At 40.1% G+C, this 19,959-nt stretch overlaps 2 protein-coding genes across 2 annotated transcripts in view; both read left to right on the plus strand.

Moving 5' to 3' along the window:
* The first annotated feature begins 286 nt into the window (after window positions 1-286).
* LOC144055452 (nicotinate-nucleotide pyrophosphorylase [carboxylating]-like) lies at window positions 287-6,094 on the plus strand. Its single transcript, XM_077571419.1, has 4 exons — window positions 287-539; window positions 1,327-1,637; window positions 5,352-5,483; window positions 5,559-6,094. The coding sequence occupies exons 1-4, from the start codon at window positions 287-289 to the stop codon at window positions 5,748-5,750; spliced, it is 888 nt and encodes a 295-aa protein (XP_077427545.1). The 3' UTR covers window positions 5,751-6,094.
* A 1,251-nt stretch (window positions 6,095-7,345) lies between these two features.
* Window positions 7,346-19,959, plus strand: part of LOC144055656 (integrin alpha-M) — a 31,254-nt gene continuing 18,640 nt past the window's right edge. Inside the window, exons 1-6 of the mRNA XM_077571829.1 lie at window positions 7,346-7,440; window positions 15,979-16,096; window positions 16,242-16,333; window positions 17,206-17,288; window positions 17,798-17,912; window positions 18,018-18,148. Coding sequence (XP_077427955.1) covers window positions 7,398-7,440; window positions 15,979-16,096; window positions 16,242-16,333; window positions 17,206-17,288; window positions 17,798-17,912; window positions 18,018-18,148 — 582 coding nt within the window. The 5' untranslated portion in view covers window positions 7,346-7,397. The remainder of the gene's footprint in view (window positions 7,441-15,978; window positions 16,097-16,241; window positions 16,334-17,205; window positions 17,289-17,797; window positions 17,913-18,017; window positions 18,149-19,959) is intronic.

A 19,959-nucleotide genomic window follows, 5' to 3' on the forward strand; every position in this document is an offset into this window, starting at 1 on the left:
ATACAAACTCTTATTTATAAATGTATTTCAAAATAAAAGTCCCAAATTGGTTATTTCATTTTGGTCGCACCACATAATAATTCATCAAATGGGCATGATTGGACAAACTTATCTGTCAATGACCCATATACAATACCTCTAAAATGTACAGTCAGTTCCTACACAGATTGTTTGACATATAACGCAGTAAAATCACATTTCATATATGAATTATTTTCCCTCTTACAATTTCTCCTTCTGGCAATGAGTCATCGTATCATTTATTTGTTTCATGACTGATTGTAGAATGCTGCCCTCCAAACACACACCCGCCCACTCAATCCCACCTCACGCTGTGATGCAGCTGGCAAAGGCATGGCTTGCAGAGGACACACCAAACTTTGATCCTGCTGGAGTATGTGTGGGCTCACAGGAGGTGCAGGCAAGGTTGTTATGTAAATGCCCTCACAGTATCTTGGCGGGAAGTCCCTTCTTTACAGCGGTGTTCACTGAGGTCGGCTGCACCGTCGATTGGATTTACCAGGATGGAGATGAAATTGGTCAGTATTGCATGTTATCCGATTATCTAATCAGTATAACTCGCAGAAGGGGTATAAATTGACGCAGAACCAAAACCGAGTATTTTCATAAACTTTCAGGAAAATATGAGACATGCAAAACACTGACTCTCATATGCAATGGATTCCAAGGTCGAACGCAATATGTAATCTTGTCTTTTAGTTAATACAGTCACTGTTTTGTTTTTAAGACAATAAGGTTTGCGTTTACCTTGCGAAAGTGAATACTTAATTAAAAGATAAACGCAGACCCTTTGTCTTTAAAAAGAAAAACAGTGACTGAAATAACGCAACAGTCTGGTGAGGTCAATGGGTGGGGTCGGTTTGTTTGATACAGACATTGCAAGTAAGGGTTATGCCACAAATTCTTAAATGTTCAACGTTTAAAAATGTCTGTTCCAATACTTTTGCTCATTTGAAGTGGGCGGGTTCAAACAAAAGGTACTTTGTCCTGAGTTGTTTAACACATATAGATGTAGAGAATATGAAATAAAAGCGGCAATTCAGTTTTTTGGGTGGGGCGGGGGTCTCATATAGTCATCTTTTGATCTGAAACTCAAATGTCTTCAGTATACAGCAAAAACAAAAAGCTTGACCTTGCCGTTCCAATACTTTTGGAGGGGACTGCCATTGGAAAACCTGTTTGCTTGTCAAACATACTCAACTGTGCAGGGCATCATTTAAAAAGGAATGTGGTATAAAAAGTAATGGTAAAAAAAAACATCATAAAAATACTTGTGGACCTAACTGTACACTATGTGAACCATAGGCCCAGATGCTGTCACACTTACTGCTGTGGTACGAGGCCCGGCTAGATGCCTGCTCCTGGGCGAGCGGCCAGCTCTAAACTGTCTTGCCCGGGCCTCAGGGATTGCCACTCGGTGTTCTCAACTCCGGAAAAAGGCAGGAGCAGGAGGATGGCGTGGAGAAGTGGCAGGCACACGTAAGACAACGCCTGGCTTCCGCCTGGTGGAGAAGTATGCGATGCTGGTGGGTGCTGTGTCCATGCACAGGCAGGATTTGAGTGCAATGGTCATGCTGAAGGACAACCATGTCTGGGCTTCAGGAAGCATCACGGAGGTGGGCATGCTGCATCAGTGCCCCCACCCTTCACTCTGTCCAGAAGTCTACCTCATATTTGCCCTGTCATATATATTTGGTACAGTTTCTATCAAAACCAGCCACACTTTGATATCCTCTTATTGAAGTGTTCTATTCTAAAGAGTAGACTGTACATTCTAAAAAAAACAAAAACGTTTGTATTAAACCTATCAATAATTTTAATCTGAGGTTTGGCAAATTGATGGAAAGATGGATTTATAAATGAGATAATACATATGTGACAGCTTTTTAACAACACATAATACCACATTCGTATGGAGACCAGGGATGATAGTAACACTTTTTGTTTGAGAATTTGCAACTCAGTGATTCTTTGTGCTAGAGATCTCAAATTTTGACATGTGCTACCCACATTTGTCTGCTATGAATGACATACACTTGAACTTCAACCACACCATCACAGATTGTGTACAATGTAATTTAATTCATGTAAAAGACAAAGAGGGATGCTGTTACAACCTACCCCAATACCAGGGTGAGGTAACACTGTTCGGGATGGATGTAACAGTTACATTATTAGGCTTAAAAAATTTATGGAAGCACTTTATTGAATATTAAAGGAACCATAACACCACAGTACTAACAATAATGAATAAAAAGTATTAATGAAATACAATGAAAATAAATACGATAAAATAACTTAAAATATAGAACATAAATGTGTATTGTGTACATGCTTTGTAGCCTGAACCAGGTTAATATGAAAAGGCATTTGAGCACTTGGAGATCTGTGGAACAATCCATTTTTGAACACTGATCATTTTCTCTTTATGCTGCATTTGAGGAAGGTCGGAAGTCGGATTTATCCCAGTTGGCTTTTCTCAGTTCCGACCAGAAAGCGTTTGAGGGGAAAGTAAACAACCAAAATGGCGGATAGTGATAAACTGTTTTTGGTTTTGATCCTCAAAATACATTTTCACCACCAGCAAACTTGACTTCTCACAATTTTGCTTCATTTATATATTTATCTTATTTCATAAGCATTCCATACAGTTTTGTAGTCCACCGTATAATTTCAAGCAGAGCGATAGCGGCATACTGTCACGTTGTTGTTGCGCAAAGTTATGTTCAATATTTATGAATGAAGAAAGCTATCTAGTTTAATACTCGAGCAAATTGGCGTTTTACCATTCGCGGTATGTGTTTCCATAGGGGTCGCCATTGTTGAGTGACGTCACGTTGAAGTCGGTCAGTGAAGTCGGGGTACTTTTTTTCCCCAACTTCGCAAGTGTGATTTCCGAGTTCAAGGGGGCGTTCCCGTACACACTTCCTGGTTTGAAGTTGGAAAATCCGACTTTCATCGAATGCAGCATTAGTTCCAGGGTTGGGGAATCCAGGTCCAGAAATTAAAAACCCTGCCACGGATTGGCTTTAGCCACAAGTGTTTCTATTGAACTGGCAAGTAAACAAGCTCATCTCCACCTGTTAAGTAGAAGCACATGTGGCTAAAGCCAAACTATTACAGGGTTTTACTTTTTTGACCCCGATTCCCCAACCCTGCTCATATGACAGGAGATGACTCCTGGGTTCATCATGACGAGCCTTGAGCCATCTTTGGAACGTCGTCACCCTACGATTAACCGCTGAACATCATGATGGTCTTCCACTTCTTTGTTTGTTTTGTGTTTGACCAGAGATGTCAAATCCAGGTCCAGAAAGTAAAAATGCTGCCACAGTTTGGCTTGAGCCAAAGGTGCATCCATTCAACAGCTTGTTTACCTGAGAAGCACCTGCGGCTCAAGCCAAACTGTGGCAAGGTTTTTACTTTCTGGACCTGGTTTTGACACCTCTGCTTTTGATCCTGATTATCCATTTTTTGACAATGCTCTGACCTATTGCAGCATTACCATAAACTTTTTCCAATCTTTTGAACATGTTTACTTCCATAACAAGGAATTCAATCACAGCTCTCTGACGGACATCCGATGACGATGCCATTTCCGAAATGGCTTACAGGAAGATGATGTGTTCAAGCATTTTTTGTTTAAACAGTCTCTGTAAATTAGTATTTTAAGTTAAACTGCTCATTAAAACTTAAAATAAAAGGAGTATATAAAGTTTGTAGTTACTACAAAAGGAGTTAAAATTCTTAACACACTGTTGAAAGGAAAAAATGAAAAAAATATGGGGAAAAAAATACGAGTCGGGTAAATTCAACATGGCTCATTACTTTGTGACTGCCCCTCGTATAATATAGTATGTAACATATATGCACACTGCAAAAGGTAGCACTCATTTGATCTCTTTTCTGAATTATATTTTATATAAAAATCAGTCCATTTACCATTTGCCTTCCAAAAATAATGAGCTAAGTCTTTTTCTTTCATTTTCAAAAAAAAAATAAAAACGGAACCAATTACTGATTATTTATTGACATATTAATTTCAGGAGTAGAATACATTGATCTGTTCATCTAAGGATGCAGCCAATTTTAGCAGAGGTAGCCAGCATTATGACCTGTATAGTGTAAAAAAACAAAACAAAAAAGTCAAAGTATGCCCAGGCCTTTGTTTTAAGAAGGTGAGAGTTCTTGAAATGAATAGACTTCTGAGAGTGAAATCCCTTGTAATTGACAGTACAGTGGTACCTCGGAGTTTGAACATAATTCGTTTCAGCGAAGTGTTCAAAGTCTGAATTGTTCAACCTCCGAAACATTTTTTTCCCATAGGAAATAATGTAAATGCAATTAATCCGTTCCCAAGCTCCAAAAACAGAAAATTCCTATTTTAATTTCTATTTATGTTTTTTACATTCATAGTACAGTACAGCATTTAAAGAATAAAAAAAATACCTTACCCTTTTTGTTGTGGTGTGATGGCATCAGTGGATGATAAATGTTATGTTAATGCTAGCTTTAGTTTAGTGCTGAGTTTGTGTATTTTACATTGGGCACATTGTTAGACTACTAAGCGGTCTTTGCATGCATTGTTTACTGTCAGGCACGTTGTTGAACAGCTAAGGGGTGTCCTCGTGCTAGTATTTACAGACGTAGTCACAGTAGTTACAACAGCGCAATAATCTCCTTCCTAATTCCACTGTGGTTCGTGGCACTGTATGTTTTGCTTTACTGCCACTGGCACTGTTGTCTTTCTTTGGTCCCATGGCGAACAAAATTGTCGTGGAAAAATCAAAATGCACTCGCGAGTATGGAGCACCTCCATGAGTATTCACGATCTGACTGGAAATGAGCAGTGTATTGTCTCAACTACCGCTACGTGAGCATTCGGCATTGCTCGGCTTCGCTCAGCTTCACTCGGCTACCCGTTTACAAGGTACGTTTAGCTTAGCTTGATTTGCTTGGGTGTTTGAACTCTGAAATGAGTTCAAACTCCGAGGCATTTTTGACTTTTCGTTGAAGTCTGATTTGTACGAGTTTCGAGACGTTCAAACTCCGAGGTTCCATTGTATTCCAATGACAGTGATAAAAAAACACAACAAAATGTATATTTTATGAGCTCTCTATTTTTAACAAAGTCTATTGACTCAATGATTTTCTTTGTTGAGGTATGTTTTGTTAAAAAGAAAAAAGTGAAGTCTTGATAAGCTGCTGATTCACCTTCAACTTTCCGATTGGCTTTGTTTTTCTGTAAAATTCTGTAATCACTTTGTTTTTGACTAAAGCTAATTGAATATAATTTATGATTAATCAAACAAGTATTTTCTGCTCTGCAGGCTGTGAAAGCTGCCAGGTCAGTGTGTGGTTTCAGCAGCAAGATTGAAGTGGAGTGTCGCTCTACAGAAGAGGGCATGGAGGCAGCCACAGCAGGAGCAGACATTGTTATGCTTGACAATTTCCAGCCTCAGGTACACAAAATGTTAGCACATAACTTTCAGTATTTCCCTGCCAAAATCCACATCAAACAATATATTATACTACAGGCGCTCCATGTTTCAGCTGGTGCACTGAAGCAACAATTTCCAGCTCTGCTGATAGAAGCCAGTGGAGGAGTAACACCAGACAACCTAGCTGAATATTTGTCTCCTTGTGTGGACATCATCTCCCTGGGCTGTATTACACAAGGGTGTCCAGTTGTGGACTTCTCACTAAAGATTCAAAAGACTGGTTCTTAGTCAGACCTAAATGAAGGATAAGCACCAGAAATGTATTTTACATTCAGCCAAATTAGATTTTGAACGACTGTATTTGCTTACAATAAAGACAGGCCACAGATGAGATATAGGCTATACCAGGAAAAAGAAAAGCCCACTAGAACAGCTGAAATTTATTTGGAATCAATCAGAGTCACTTTAAAGGGATACTTGACTCATTGAGCCATTTTCAGCAGTAAAACATTAGTATTTTGACCAGAATGAATGTGATAATTTCATTATTTTTCATTTACAATTAATAAATTTAAAAAAAAAATTGTCCACTTGCTGTCGACTGAAGATGACATCACCTGTGCTGAGGAAGTAGGTAACGACCAATCGTGGCTCATCTGTTTTCTGGGTTTCGTCATAGTCTTACCTGTTCACACACTGTGAGACCGGCCAGCCCTTGCAGTAAAACCGTGTCTTCTTTAAATGTGGAAATTGGATGGATGTTCAATAAACATTTGAAACAAAATGACTCCTTTGCAGCGAGAAATCGTAGTAGAGGAAGAAGGGGGAAAAAAAGCTTTGCATGGGACACAAACCCGGACCTTCTGCTTACAGGTGAGCACACTAACCACTGCACCATTTGTTCATGTAGGTTTTATGGCACAAAGTTTTTACCTGTAAGCATCAGCCGCAGCACGGAACCTTTCTGGGAATTTAAAACGGCCAATTGTCATTGCACTTTGACATTGCAAATGTGAAGAATAATTGATTGCTTTGAATTCAATTGGACATAATGTTTACTGATAAAGGCTACTTTTATTACTATCCTGTGAGCATGGAGGTCTTAGAGAGTGGGTGTGTGTTTAGTCCACAGAAGTGGTGCGGGTCCTCAATTGATGACATCAGCTTGTGCGGCCCCGCTCGTTTTCTTGGGTTGGGAGGGGCTGGTGCTTGAAGAGCAGAGTGACCTAGAATTTCTCATAGAGGGGTAAATGGAGGAAAACACCACTTCGGTGATGTTTTTGGGGAGGAATTAGCATTTTAACTTGGCTAAAAGCTCCAAAATGTAGATTTTTCCTGTTACTGACCCTTTAAAAAGATGCATGCAAATTGTTACCTCAATTTTTCAAGTTGAGCGAACATTTCATTTTTTGGAGTGTAGATTCGTTTTTAAGTTTTTAATAGTGCTTAAACTTGTGAAAGGCCATTGATAGTTCATAGTTCATTAGTTAAGGGGAAATACAGAAACTGGAAACTCATCTTGTTTCTGCCAGCTCCCACCCACACTTAATGTATGAAAAATTCTTCTAGTTCTCAAATCTGACACACAAAAGAGGAAGAACATTTCACAAGACCTGATTCTCCCACTCAAAAGTCACAAAGGGAAAGTGCCACCAAAGACACCAAAAAACATACAGTACAAATAGGTGGCTTTTTAGATAATGATTTTTTTTTTTCCAATCTCTCTTAAAATCGATTTATGTTGGTTTGTCTCCTTTGACATACTCAATTAAACTCAACATTGTTGAGTCCTTACAAGTGCTGTAGTCTCTCAGACTTCTAGCCAAAGTGTCACAACCACCTGTTAAGGAAACGCCTTAGGCCGGAAGCGTTGCATAGATAGACACGGGCCTCAAACTGCACCTCGCCTTTGTATGGAGAAGTGCAACGAGAAAGATGTTTGTTCAGCTTTGGCTCTTCCTGTTCATGTGGGTCATTGGTAAGTTATCTTCCTTTTGAGTTATAAAATAAGCAATATTATGTATAAATCAAAAGACAGATGTGGGGATAAAACTATTTCAAGGTTAGCCTACCAGTAATTCATGTCCACAATTTCAAAGTAATAAAAGTAATAATAGTACATTATTCTGTCTGGGCTACATTGAACACATATGGTACATTATAGAAACATGCAAACTACATTCAGGAAGCGTTAGGAGATCATATATGGATAGAGCATTTGTATTATATTTAGATCAGTATATTGCTCTTATTGCTTTTTTTCCTCTTTTTTCAAAATGAGTAATTTGACAGTATATGTAGGATAAGTAACCTGGATTGGCTGGCAACCAGTTCAGGGTGTACCCCACTTACTGCCCGAAGCCAGCTGGGATAGGCTTCAGCCCCCTGCGACCCTTGTGAGGTTAAGAAAATGGATGGATGTAGGATAAGTATTATTCCAGATAATATTGCGATAAGACAAATGAGGATCAAAAACAGTATCTGACGCAAGCATAACGATGACTCTCATGGGAGCAAATAATTTGTCTTAATTTTAAAAATAACAAGTTTCCATACATTTTTTTTTTAACCAACTCATCTTTTTGAAATTTATAGATTGATCACTATGGATTCCAAGAAATGTAGTGAACTTCATTAATAGGTTTACCATCTATAGTTATGTTTATGTCCTGATCGCTGTATTTATGTTTATTCATGCACGATCTGTTCAAGCAAAATACTGTTACAAACTCTAAAGAAGCTTTTTTATTTATTTATGTTTTTTTTTTTCTTTCAATGCCAGCCACAGATTTTCGCTTAGTCTGGGCTATAAGGTACTAAATTAATCGAACATACCCACCACACCTAATTGCAGCCCCTGGTAGGGAAGAAACATGCAAGAATAATTGCTGTATATGCCATATTTGACAGAGAGTTCTTAAATGTCAGAAGCTTGTGGTTTTTAGGCTGACACAAGACAATGTCCCCATTTCATTTCATTTCATGTATTTATTTATTTAATTCTGTAAAAGAAACTAAATGAAATGAAAAGAAATAAAACTTGTAATATCTGCCCTAATCAACACAATTTGAATGACAGCTACAGTCACGACACACTTACAGTGTTGGGAACATTACTTTAAAAAAGTAATTAGTTTTAGTTACTCATTACTTGATTAAAAAGGTAACTGAGTTAGTAATTAAATTACTTCATAGTAAAAGTAACACATTACCAGGCAATGTAACCATTTTCACTACTTAAAAAAAAAGTTCTATCTCAAATGATTTGGATTTTTACATTTAAAAAAAAGTATTGTTATTATTATTATTATTATCATTATTATTAGTATATCTTTATACAAGGGATTCAAATTATATCCAGCCTATATAGGGTGTTTATTTATTTTTGTGAATATTTATGTCACACAAATGCCTCACTCCATAATGACATATCATATAATAATAATAATAATAATAATAATAATAATAATAATTTATCAAATTTGGAGTGGTGATGTATGTTCTACAACTGCCAATTACTACAGCAATCAAAATAATAAAAATAAAAAATAAAATAAATACTGGTGATTTGTGGTACATTTGTCATCTATAAATAATTTGTAGACAGACCTAGCCAGTCCCTCCATGATTTACGGGCATTTTTTATGATTGTTGCGGACTAAAATAATCAATAATATTTAAAAGAAACAACCAATGCTATGAAATATACAGTTCTTAATGCTATCATGGCCAAAATCATTGCCATAAGTACTACTCCATTTCCTCAATCATCAGCTTCCACATGATCTCTTTAAAAAACTTTTGTACACTTTGTACACGTCAGAAAACTGCCCAACTCAAGGCTTGCATCATTCACATACAAATGCTGTTTTGCCGAGACTGGATATTTCTTCCAACACTTTTTATGTGTTTAGCACTGGTGAAATAAGAGTATAATAATAATAAAAGTAATAAGAGTATAGAAATACCATTGTTGTTATACTAGGCGAGCGTGTCGATATGACTTACCAAACACCGGTATCTTTTCTTGATCGCTGTTATGGTGCTTGCTAGTGGAGTCGTGATGTTAATGGTTCTTGGTGGAACAGAATTGTCAACAAATCACTCCTCGTAGCGGCCGTTTTTCGGCAAATCTCTACTGTTATTTTGATTAATGTCACAAATGACTTTCAGGCGAGCTTAGGTCCAAAAGGAAGATGTCTTGCAGCTTACTTCGAGCCTTGAAACTAATAAATGAATTGTAACGCAACGCATTTTACATACAATAACGATAATGGCATTTCAAATACGGGGAGAATAATTAGTTAGATTAGTCCGTTTATGAAAAAACAGTTACATAACGCCATTACTTTAAACGCTGTTATTCCCAACACTGCTTACAAACAATAATTTTACAAAATTACCAAATTAATTCTATATCATAATTTCTTGCTAAATATCAATATTATATATTTTCATATATGTCATATATGTATTTCTTAAAGTAGACTCAGATGTTTTGGTTTTACAGTCAAGATATGGGTTTAGAGAAAAACGGACCACCTCAATAGCAGTCATGGAACTCGTGGAAGCAATATCTACTAACATAGATAATTTAAAAAATTACTGATGGGATTTTTATAGATCTAAAAAAAAAGAAAAAAATAAGCATTTGATACCATAAACCATTCTATATTAATAAATTAGAGAGATATGGCATAAAAGGTTTAGCACATAAATGGCTGAAAAGTTATAGGTAGATAATAGGTATCAGTACTTGCAGCTTAATATGCAATGAAAACACTTGAAGATCACTCATGGGGTTCCCCAAGGATCTGTGCTAGGCCCTAAACGATTTATATTGTACATAAATGATATCTGTTGTCTCAAAAATATTAAAAAGTGTCTTATTTGCTGATGACAACTCTCTACTGTTCAGGAGAAAACCTGAAGCAGCTTCTGACTACTGTGTAGAATTTCATGTACATATGCTGCTGGAAAATTTACATACATGTCAAGTGCAGTTGTATACACGAGCATGTTTATACATTTTTCTTTTTTTCATTGAAATATTATTGTATCAATAATGAAATAAGTCAAAACATACAACGAATAAGGGGTAGGACTAGATACGTTTTCAACTTGTTCCTACTCCCTTTTGAACATGTAAACTGACTAATTGATGATCGCATAAGGTTTTTCTTCTTTTAAATTTGTATTTTCTTTTTCTGATTCTTGTTTAAATAAGTTAGTTATTAGTTCAATAAACAAACAAGCAAAACAAAACAAACAAGATAAACTGGCACCTTGGATTTTGACACGTGGCAGTTTTAGAACCCAGACGCAGAGAAAGAGGTAGAGGCTTAAGCAGCTTTTATTAAACAAAACAAAAGTTCCTCGTTGAGAGGGAGAAAATAAAAGCTATGCAAAATTTAACTAAAGGCGCTCCAAAAGGGAGGAAGTCTAAACTACAATCAAAACAAAAATCACTCTTTAACTAAACAATACTATAGCTATTCAAAGTTACAAACAAAAGTTCTCTCAAGGGACAAGGCAACAAGGCTGTGGACTGTAACAGGCTTCAGTGGCTCTGACGAAAACACTTAGGCACAAGACAGGGGAGACGCAGACCATTTAACACATGAGGGTAATGGGAAACAGGTGGACGCAATCAGGGTTGACACTGACACAACACGAGGAAGGGCAAGTGACCTGAAACGAGAGGAGTCAATTTTCAAAATAAAACAGGAAATGACAAGACACCCTCACCGCGGTGTGACAGTACCCCTCCCACTAGGGCCGACTCCAGACGGCCCAGGCTGGTCAGGATGATCCCTATAGAAGTCCTTAATTAGAGAGTCATCCATAATGAAGTGGGAAGGTATCCACTGTCTCTCCTCGGGCCCATACCCCTCCCAGTCCACCAAGAACTGCCTGCCCCGGCCCCGCTTTCGGACGGCCAGTAGTCGCTTTACTTTGTAGACTGGACCCCCATCCACAATCACAGGAGGCGGCGGGGGCGTAGGAGCCGGAACCAGGGAACTCTCCCTGACTGGCTTGACTTGGCTAACGTGGAACGTTGGGTGAACACGAAGGGACCGAGGCAGGCGAAGACGGACAGCAGCCGGGTTGATCACCTTGGAGATGGGGTACGGGCCCACAAACCGTGGTGCCAACTTTTGGCATGGCACCTTTAAGTGAAGATTTTTGGAGGACAGCCACACTTTATCCCCCAGCTGGTATACTGGAACAGGTCTCCTCTTCCGATCAGCTGCTCGCTTGCGCTCCAGTACTTGCCGAGCGGCTGCCCAGATGCGATGGCAGCGACGGACCAAGGCATGGGCAGAAGGAACAGAGGCCTCAGACTCCAGGTTAGCAAAAAAGGGGGGGGTCGTATCCAAAAACGCATTTGAATGGGGTGAGTCCAGTGGCAGAGGTAGGCAGAGAGTTATGGGCAAGCTCAACCCAGACCAGGTGTTTGCTCCACGTTGCAGGATTCTGGGAGACAAGGCACCGTAGACCAGTTTCTAACTGTTGGTTGAGACGTTCAGACTGGCCATTAGCCTCAGGGTGGTACCCTGACCATTTTTGAAAAATCGGTCGACTACAGTGAGAACTGTGGTTTTACCTCTGGAGATGGGGAGTCCTGTGACAAAATCCAGGGATATTTCTGCCCATGGTCTGGAAGGAATGGGAAGGGGCTGCAGCAGGCCCATGCGTGATCTGGTGGATGTCTTATTTCGGGCACATACCGAGCAGGCCTCGATGTACTCCTGGACCTCCGGCTCCATGGAAGGCCACCAGAATCGCCGGGAGATGGCGTACATTGTCCGTCGGACTCCCGGATGACAGGAAAGAAGCGAGGTGTGGCCCCAATGGATCACCTGTGGGCGCAGCTGCACTGGGACAAAGTCTATTAGGCGGGCATCCATTTGGTGGGGTTGCCTCACCGTTGGCTTGTTTAACATCCCTCTCGATTTGCCATGTCACGGCTCCAACCACACAGTTCGGCGAAAGGATGGCCTCTGGTTCCTTAGCTGCAGGCTCGGAGCTGAACCTCACCAGAGGGGAGGTGAGGGCATGCAGAGGAGCAGCTATTGGGCTGAACCCTCTGATGAAGCGTCTGTAAAAGTTTGCAAACCCGAGGAATTGCTGAACCTTCTTGCGGCTGTCAGGAGTGGGCCACTCCTTCACGGCACTAGTTTTAGCCAGATCCCTCTGTACCTTCCCTGGGGCTATGACAAAGCCCAGAAAGGAGACTGTTTTGGCATGAAAGACATTTCTCGGCCTTGACATATAGTTTGTTCTCAAGCAGTCTTTGAAGAACCTTGGAAACATGGATTTGATGTGTGGCTAGATCTGACGAGTATACCAGTATGTCGTCTAAATAAACATACACAAACAGGTCCAGAAAGTCTCTCAAAATGTAATTTATCATGGCCTGGAAAACCGCAGGTGAATTAGTGAGACCGAAGGGCATGACTAGGTACTCGTAATGGCCACTAGGTGTATTGAACCCTGTTTTCTATTCATCCCCCTCCCGGATCCGAATGAGATGGTAGGCATTGCGCAAGTCCAATTTGGTAAAGATCGTGGCTTGTTGAAGATTTTCAAACACGGAGGACATGAGAGGAAGGGGGTAGCGGTTCTTTATCGTAATGTCATTAAGGAGGCTATAGTCTATACAAGGCCGTAAAGAACCATCCTTTTTCCCCACAAAAAAGAAACCTGCTCCCGCTGGTGATGAGGAAGGACGAATCAGTCCAACCTTCAGGGAAGTTTTGATGTATTCCTTAAGGGCCGCCTTCTCTGGTCCTGAAACAGAATATAGGCGTCCCTTGGGAATGGTGGAACCTGGAATCAGCTCTATGGCACAGTCATAGGCACGATGGGGTGGGAACGACATGGTTTTGGTCTTGTTGAATATCTCCTGGAGGTGATGGTAGCAAGGAGGGACGATGCTCAGATTCGGGTATTCAGAGCCTGTGAAGGATTTAACAGAAATGTGATCAACAGTTGTGATGTCCACTTCTCGATTTGGTGAACCAACCCCATGGCTCACACAATTCTTCCCCCATCCCAGAACTTCGCCAGTCAACCAGTTTACATGGGGGTTGTGTTCACACAACCATGGGTGTCCTAGGACCAGGGTCCGTGAAGGAGACTGAAACATGAAAAACTAGGTGCTCCTTATGTTTGCCAACTTGGAGCTGGATGGGTTTTGTGATGTGTGTAATAATGAATAACTCACTACCATTTAGTGCCCTAGCCTTAATGGGCTTAATTAGCGGCTCAGTCTTGGCTCCTAAATGTCTCACAAGCCCCCAGTCTATTAGGCTCTCATCTGCACCAGAATCTATCAGGGCATAGAGGTCTGTGGGAGTGGTGCGGTGAATGATCCTTACTGGTGTGAGTTTTCGTGGGACCGACACTGGAGTCGTGACTTGACTCACCGTTTGGGTCCTTTTGGCTGGGCAGGCGACCACGAGGTGATCTCGGTTCCCGCAGTAGAAGCACAGACCTTCCAGCTGTCGACGCCGTCTCTCCTCCAGCAAAAGCCGCGCTCTGCCCAGTTGCATGGGCTCCTCTTGGTTCGGGTTGGCGCTGAACTGGCGAGGATCCGAGAGGCGCTGAACTGGCGAGGATCCGAGAGGCGCTGACACACCTGATGCTTGGAAGAGCGGGGATCCCTCCATCGTCCTTGCCCGGCGACCGCGGCTCTGCGTCACCTCCTGCAGCCGATGATCCGTCCGTATGACCAGGGCGATGAGGGAGTCCAAATCCGGTGGCAGATCGACTGAGATGAGAAGCTCTTGGATGGACGTCGCCAGGCCCTTGAGGAAGATGTCATAGAGCGCCGTGGAGTTCCAGCCACTCTCTGCCGCGAGAGTGCGGAAGCGGATGGCATAGTCGCTCACGGAGTCCCTTCCTTGTATCAGGCTGCTTAGCGGCCGGACCCTTTCCCAGTCGGAACAGGCTGGATCAAAGACCCTCTGAAGAGCGGCTCGGAATTCCATGACGGAGCCGCAGAGTGGGGAAATGTGGGCCCACTCTGCCGTGGCCCAAGCTCTGGCTCTCCCAGTCAGGTGAGAAATCATGAAAGCCACCCGGGAACGATCTGTGGGAAAAGCCTGGGGGGAGTACTCAAAATGAATGTCACAGTCTGTTAAAAATGCCTTGCATTGACCTGGCTCCCCAGAGAATCGCTCAGGGGAGGCTAGCTTGATCCCCGATCCGGTATACGGCACGGGCGGAATCGGCAAGGCTGCTTGAATCTCTGGCACGGCCGGAGGGCTATTGGTGCGACCCTGAACGTCCTGTAACTGTGCTGAGAGCTCGGTCACTCGCGTTGCCATGGCGGTCTGAAACTCTTCTTGCCGGCATAGACGGGCTTCCTGAGCTCGCATTGCTGCGACCATTTGCTCTCTCTCTGCTGGGTCCATACGGGCCTAAGTGTAATGACACAACGTGGCAGTTTTAGAACCCAGACGCAGAGAAAGAGGTAGAGGCTTAAGCAGCTTTTATTAAACAAAACAAAAGTTCCTCGTTGAGAGGGAGAAAATAAAAGCTATTCAAAATTTAACTAAAGGCGCTCCAAAAGGGAGGAAGTCTAAACTACAATCAAAACAAAAATCACTCTTTAACTAAACAATACTATAGCTATTCAAAGTTACAAACAAAAGTTCTCTCAAGGGACACGGCAACAAGGCTGTGGACTGTAACAGGCTTCAGTGGCTCTGACGAAAACACTTAGGCACAAGACAGGGGAGACGCAGACCATTTAACACATGAGGGTAATGGGAAACAGGTGGACACAATCAGGAATCAGGGTTGACACTGACACCACACGAGGAAAGGCAAGTGACCTGAAACGAGAGGAGTCAATTTTCAAAATAAAACAGGAAATGACAAGACACCCTCACCGCGGTGTGACAGATTTAAATGTATCTTTCTTTTTGTTTTGTTCTATATTTTGGTTTAGGAATCCTTTTTTATTTTTTATTTTAATTGTATAAATATTGTCTTAGTGTGGTTGTTCAACAGCATTTTACAGAAGAACTCTTTAGAAGAAGAATTTTTAATCTTAATTAATCGCATGACTTAGTTAACTCATGTTTAATCGCAAAATTTATATCTGTTCTAAATGTACAATAAAATGTACAATAAAATATTAGATTAAATAAAGTGGAAAACAATTTTAAACTAATGTGGCCTCAGTTAAAATTAAAAATATATACTGTACTGTAAAAAACGAGTGTGAAAGTGATTTTTGTTGAGGTCAGTTTTCTGCCACTAGTTGGCATAATTGCATTTGTAAGACATTGGTGACAGCTCAGTGCATTTTTCTTTTCATCTTAAGAGCTATCTAATCTTTAACATGAAGTAACTTGTGAAATTCTCCACATTTTAAAAATTGTAAAATACAACTTGACCCCAGTCTTTACAAATATATGCATTATATATATACAGTGTATATATACTGTATATATATAAAGACTCAGCCAGACTAATAACTTTTTTTGGTTTGTTTTTGTAGCTCTCCCCGTGTCTTTGGCATTCAACATTGACACCACAAATCCCAAAGTCTACAATGGTGATCAAAATGCTTTCTTCGGATACAAAGTGCTTCAATTCGTGTCTGGCTCCAAGAAGGGGTATGCTTGGGTTTCTTCTGCTTTTTGTGGTTAAATTGACAACTGCTTGTTATTGAAAAGACAACAATCTTTGAGAGAGAAAATCTCACCAGTATCACACCTAACTAATTGAGATTGACATCCATTTGGGTTTCTCTCATCCCAGGGTACTCGTTACTGCACCACTTCAGAATAATGGATCTGGGGCGGTATGCCGACTAGATCACAGCCAAACTACCAAGTGCTTCAACCCACAAGGTACGATACAGTATGCTATAAATATAATGCTTTGGACACTTGAGCTAACAAATAGCATAATAGCCAGGTGTGCACATAAATATTTTGGCGTACTTCTCAAATGAGCAACAAAGGTTGTCGTTTGGTGCTCATTTATTCCCCGAGCCATCAAGCTCATGGATGAACATCAAGTATATGCTGCTTTTATTTTGATGTGCGTGTGTGTCAGCAGTGCAAGAGAGGAGTTTGCCCTGGTAATTATTCAGAGTCCATTAAACAGCCAATAATGTTTTTGCTCATAATGTCAGCGCACTTCACATTTTTATGTCAATGTTGATTTAATAGTGAATGAATATTATATAGAGACACCATTTGGATGTGACTGATTACAATTTTATTTCCCCCCGTTTTTAATTTGAATTTTTACAACAAACTAAACCAGGGCCACATGTGGCAATACAATTTACTCCTTTAAAAAGAAGACATAAATTCATATTTAGCGTCTTTGCAGTTTCTGGTTCAATGATCCATTTGAGGAAAAAGACTGTACAAGCAAAATTCCTCAAAATGCAGAATGACTCCAAGTGAAGCTCAAAATACCAAAACAGGAAATCAATAATTAATGGTCTTGGTTTTTCCCTTGTAAAGCGCTTTCCCACCTATCAAGGCACACTTCACACTGATTTGGAATTCACCTAGTGAGGACGCATATATCCACGTTTGTTCAGCTTAGCACTAAAATGGAAATGCTATGTGTTCTTCTTACTGTTTTATTTAACATAAATATCAAAGCACAATAGGTAGGGGTCGCTATAGTTTTTGTGTAATCCTGCTAATGATGCCTTTTGCACATGATAGTAATTAATAGCACCATTGAAATGCTGTTGTCACAGGATTCTCATTTGAAGAAAAAGAAGTACAAGTCAAGTATTTTGGACTGTCCATAGCTGAAGACCCCATATACTCCCAGTTCACTGTAAGGATACTGAAAATCATTTCTTGCCATATTAATGCTATGATATTTTCACTTTTATTTAGTAAATAAATAAAAAAGCTTTTGTCATTCCAAATAATTGTGTTTTTGCTTCTCGCACCTTTCCCCCTTTTTTTTTTTTAATTATTAGTTTTTTTTCAGGGAATTATCATTCTCTTTTTTTTTGGTGTGCTTTGGTGTGTTTTGTCAGAACTCATCTTTTTCTTTGAATAATGAAATTAATTGAATTGAATTTGACTCCAGCCTAAGCACACGTTTACATAATATCCTGTATCTCCTTTTGGTTCATGCAAATAATCCAGCACATAGACATCACGTTTGGCTTCATGTTTTTTTACACTGATGACACGTGTGTACCAAATGTTTTCTCTTGCTCTAAATATGATCTGGTCACAAAATGTATTGAGATGATGATGATGATGATGATGATGATGATGATGATGATGATGATATTTTTGGATACAACGTTTGTCACCCATGTTCTCACGAAGGTTTGCAGCCCTTATGTCGCTCACGAATGTTATGAGAACTCCTACCTGAACAGTGTGTGCTACAAGATGACAGAGGATCTTCAGGAGCTCACCTCTTTCAAGCCACTTTTTCAAGGTAAAAGATGTTTAATGCTAAATCGCTAAACATATTCATTCAAAGCTGAAGTCGTTTTGGCCAAAAGGTGCTTGTCCTAATGCAATTATTATATTCTCCTCGTAGAATGCAGAAAGAAGACTGTAGATCTTGTCTTCCTCTTTGATGGGTCAGCGAGCATGAACGAAGATGACTTTGAAAAAAACAAGGATTTCATACTGGATATAATGAACAGCCTCAAAAACACATCGATCAAGGTCAGTGGCACGTCGACGGATTTGTGACTTTTAGGTTAGGGTTCGGGTTAATCTGTTAAACAAATTGAAACCATTATAAAATTGATTCATCTATTCTGGATTCAAACTGTCACCATAAATACTTGATTAATTCTACAGTTAGGCAAAACCTTGTAAATTCAGAGATGTGTTTTTAAAATACATTACACGCCTTGGCATAACTCGGAGCGAGGTGTTAACATATTAGAAGACACTGCTGCCAGCCCCTTGCGTTCTGAAGCATTTTAGCCCACAAGCCAGCTAGCGGCTACCACCAAGGCTGTGTCTCAATGACCACCCGTAACCCCTAACCCCTCATTCACTATATAGTCCCTATAGTCCCCCACTAGTAGCCTACATACATAGTTCCCTCATTCTGTTCAGTGGCAGCCAGCTCACTACTTTCTCCACGTCGCAAATCACATGACCATCGTACCTGTCATGTGGCACCGGCGTAATTAAGCTCTCTGACTATTTATTGTAAATATATTTTTTTAACTGTATTTTATTTCCTGCTTGAACACATTTTCAATTAAAATGAAGTCACCATTTTCGTGGTATATAGTTAATGTATCACTTTGATCACTTGCGCCATTTTGTTTTCCCGGCTCTCAATGCTTTGTTTTTGTTTTTTTTATTTTATAATTATTCTGCTGTGTGACTATGATGACATGAACCTATTTAATTGTGCACCATTATAGGGAATAGTGTGCACATTCGGACACAGCCCAAGTTTTTGAAGGTGTTTGAGTGACAGGTGACATTGGAGCAAGGCGTGCTTTCAGCGCATTCAGTGGACATGCCTATAGGCCAGAGGTGGGCATCGAGGGCCAAAGTCCTGCAGGTTTTCCATGTTGCCCTTCTCCCACACAGCTGATATATGATCAGCTCATTAGCAAGCTCTGCATAAGCCTGAGAACGATCCTGTTGATTGGAATCAGCTTGTGTCGGGAGTGATAAACCTCCAAAACCTGCAGGACTCTGGCCCTCGAGGACCGAGATTGCCCACCTCTGCTATAGGCTCTGAAAGCTGAGAGAACGTCTCAATTCTTAACCATTTTGAGACCTGAATTTACACACTTTTTCAAAATTATCATTCATTCAAATTTGGCATTCTTGTTAACTACACTCTCTTCTCTGCGGTATGTCAATTTTTTAAGACATTTTTATTGTATTTTTTACACATTAACATTAACAACAGTAATACAAGTATAAAGAAAAGTACTGTACTGTATAATAAAAAAAGTATTTCACAAAAGTGAAAACACCCCTTCCATTTTATAATTGAGATTTTGCTACAATCTAAAGGAGTCAGTGAACAGCGTGTATGACAGTTTAAATTTACTGTCTCCTCAAAATAGTGCAACTCAACACACATCCATTAATGTCTCAACATCTGGCAGCAAAAGTAAGTACAGCCACAAGTGTGAATGTCCAAATTGCAACAAACTACAAAAAACGCTGACAAATATTGAACATGTGTTTTCTACAAAAAAAGAGGAATATGGGGCAATTTTTTTAAAGCTGCTCTCTGTAACAATTGGGCCAAAATGTCTTTACATTTGCCTTTTTATTTGACCATTTATCACTGAAACATCTTCTAATTAGAAGATTAACACCATAGCGGTTCAAAATGGTTACATCTGCAAGCCTCTGACAAATAGTTTACAGGTTGGATTTGGATTTGAATTTTTTATTTATTTTTGCACTCACTCACACAAACAAATACATACATACAAACATGGTCTCTCAGGCGAGGAAGCGAACCCACGCCAACCTGCATTGTAGGCAAG

Source organism: Vanacampus margaritifer, chromosome 7 (genome assembly GCF_051991255.1).
Source record: "Vanacampus margaritifer isolate UIUO_Vmar chromosome 7, RoL_Vmar_1.0, whole genome shotgun sequence".
In the NCBI taxonomy this organism is placed as follows: domain Eukaryota; kingdom Metazoa; phylum Chordata; class Actinopteri; order Syngnathiformes; family Syngnathidae; genus Vanacampus; species Vanacampus margaritifer.

Bases quoted from the DNA above. Each gene is read 5' to 3' on its own strand.
- LOC144055452 (XM_077571419.1), top strand. From the start codon at position 287: ATGCTGCCCTCCAAACACACACCCGCCCACTCAATCCCACCTCACGCT. The intron at 540-1,326 runs GTCAGTATTGCA...TGTGAACCATAG, and splicing joins CCAGGATGGAGATGAAATTG to GCCCAGATGCTGTCACACTT. The intron at 1,638-5,351 runs GTGGGCATGCTG...TCTGCTCTGCAG, and splicing joins CTTCAGGAAGCATCACGGAG to GCTGTGAAAGCTGCCAGGTC.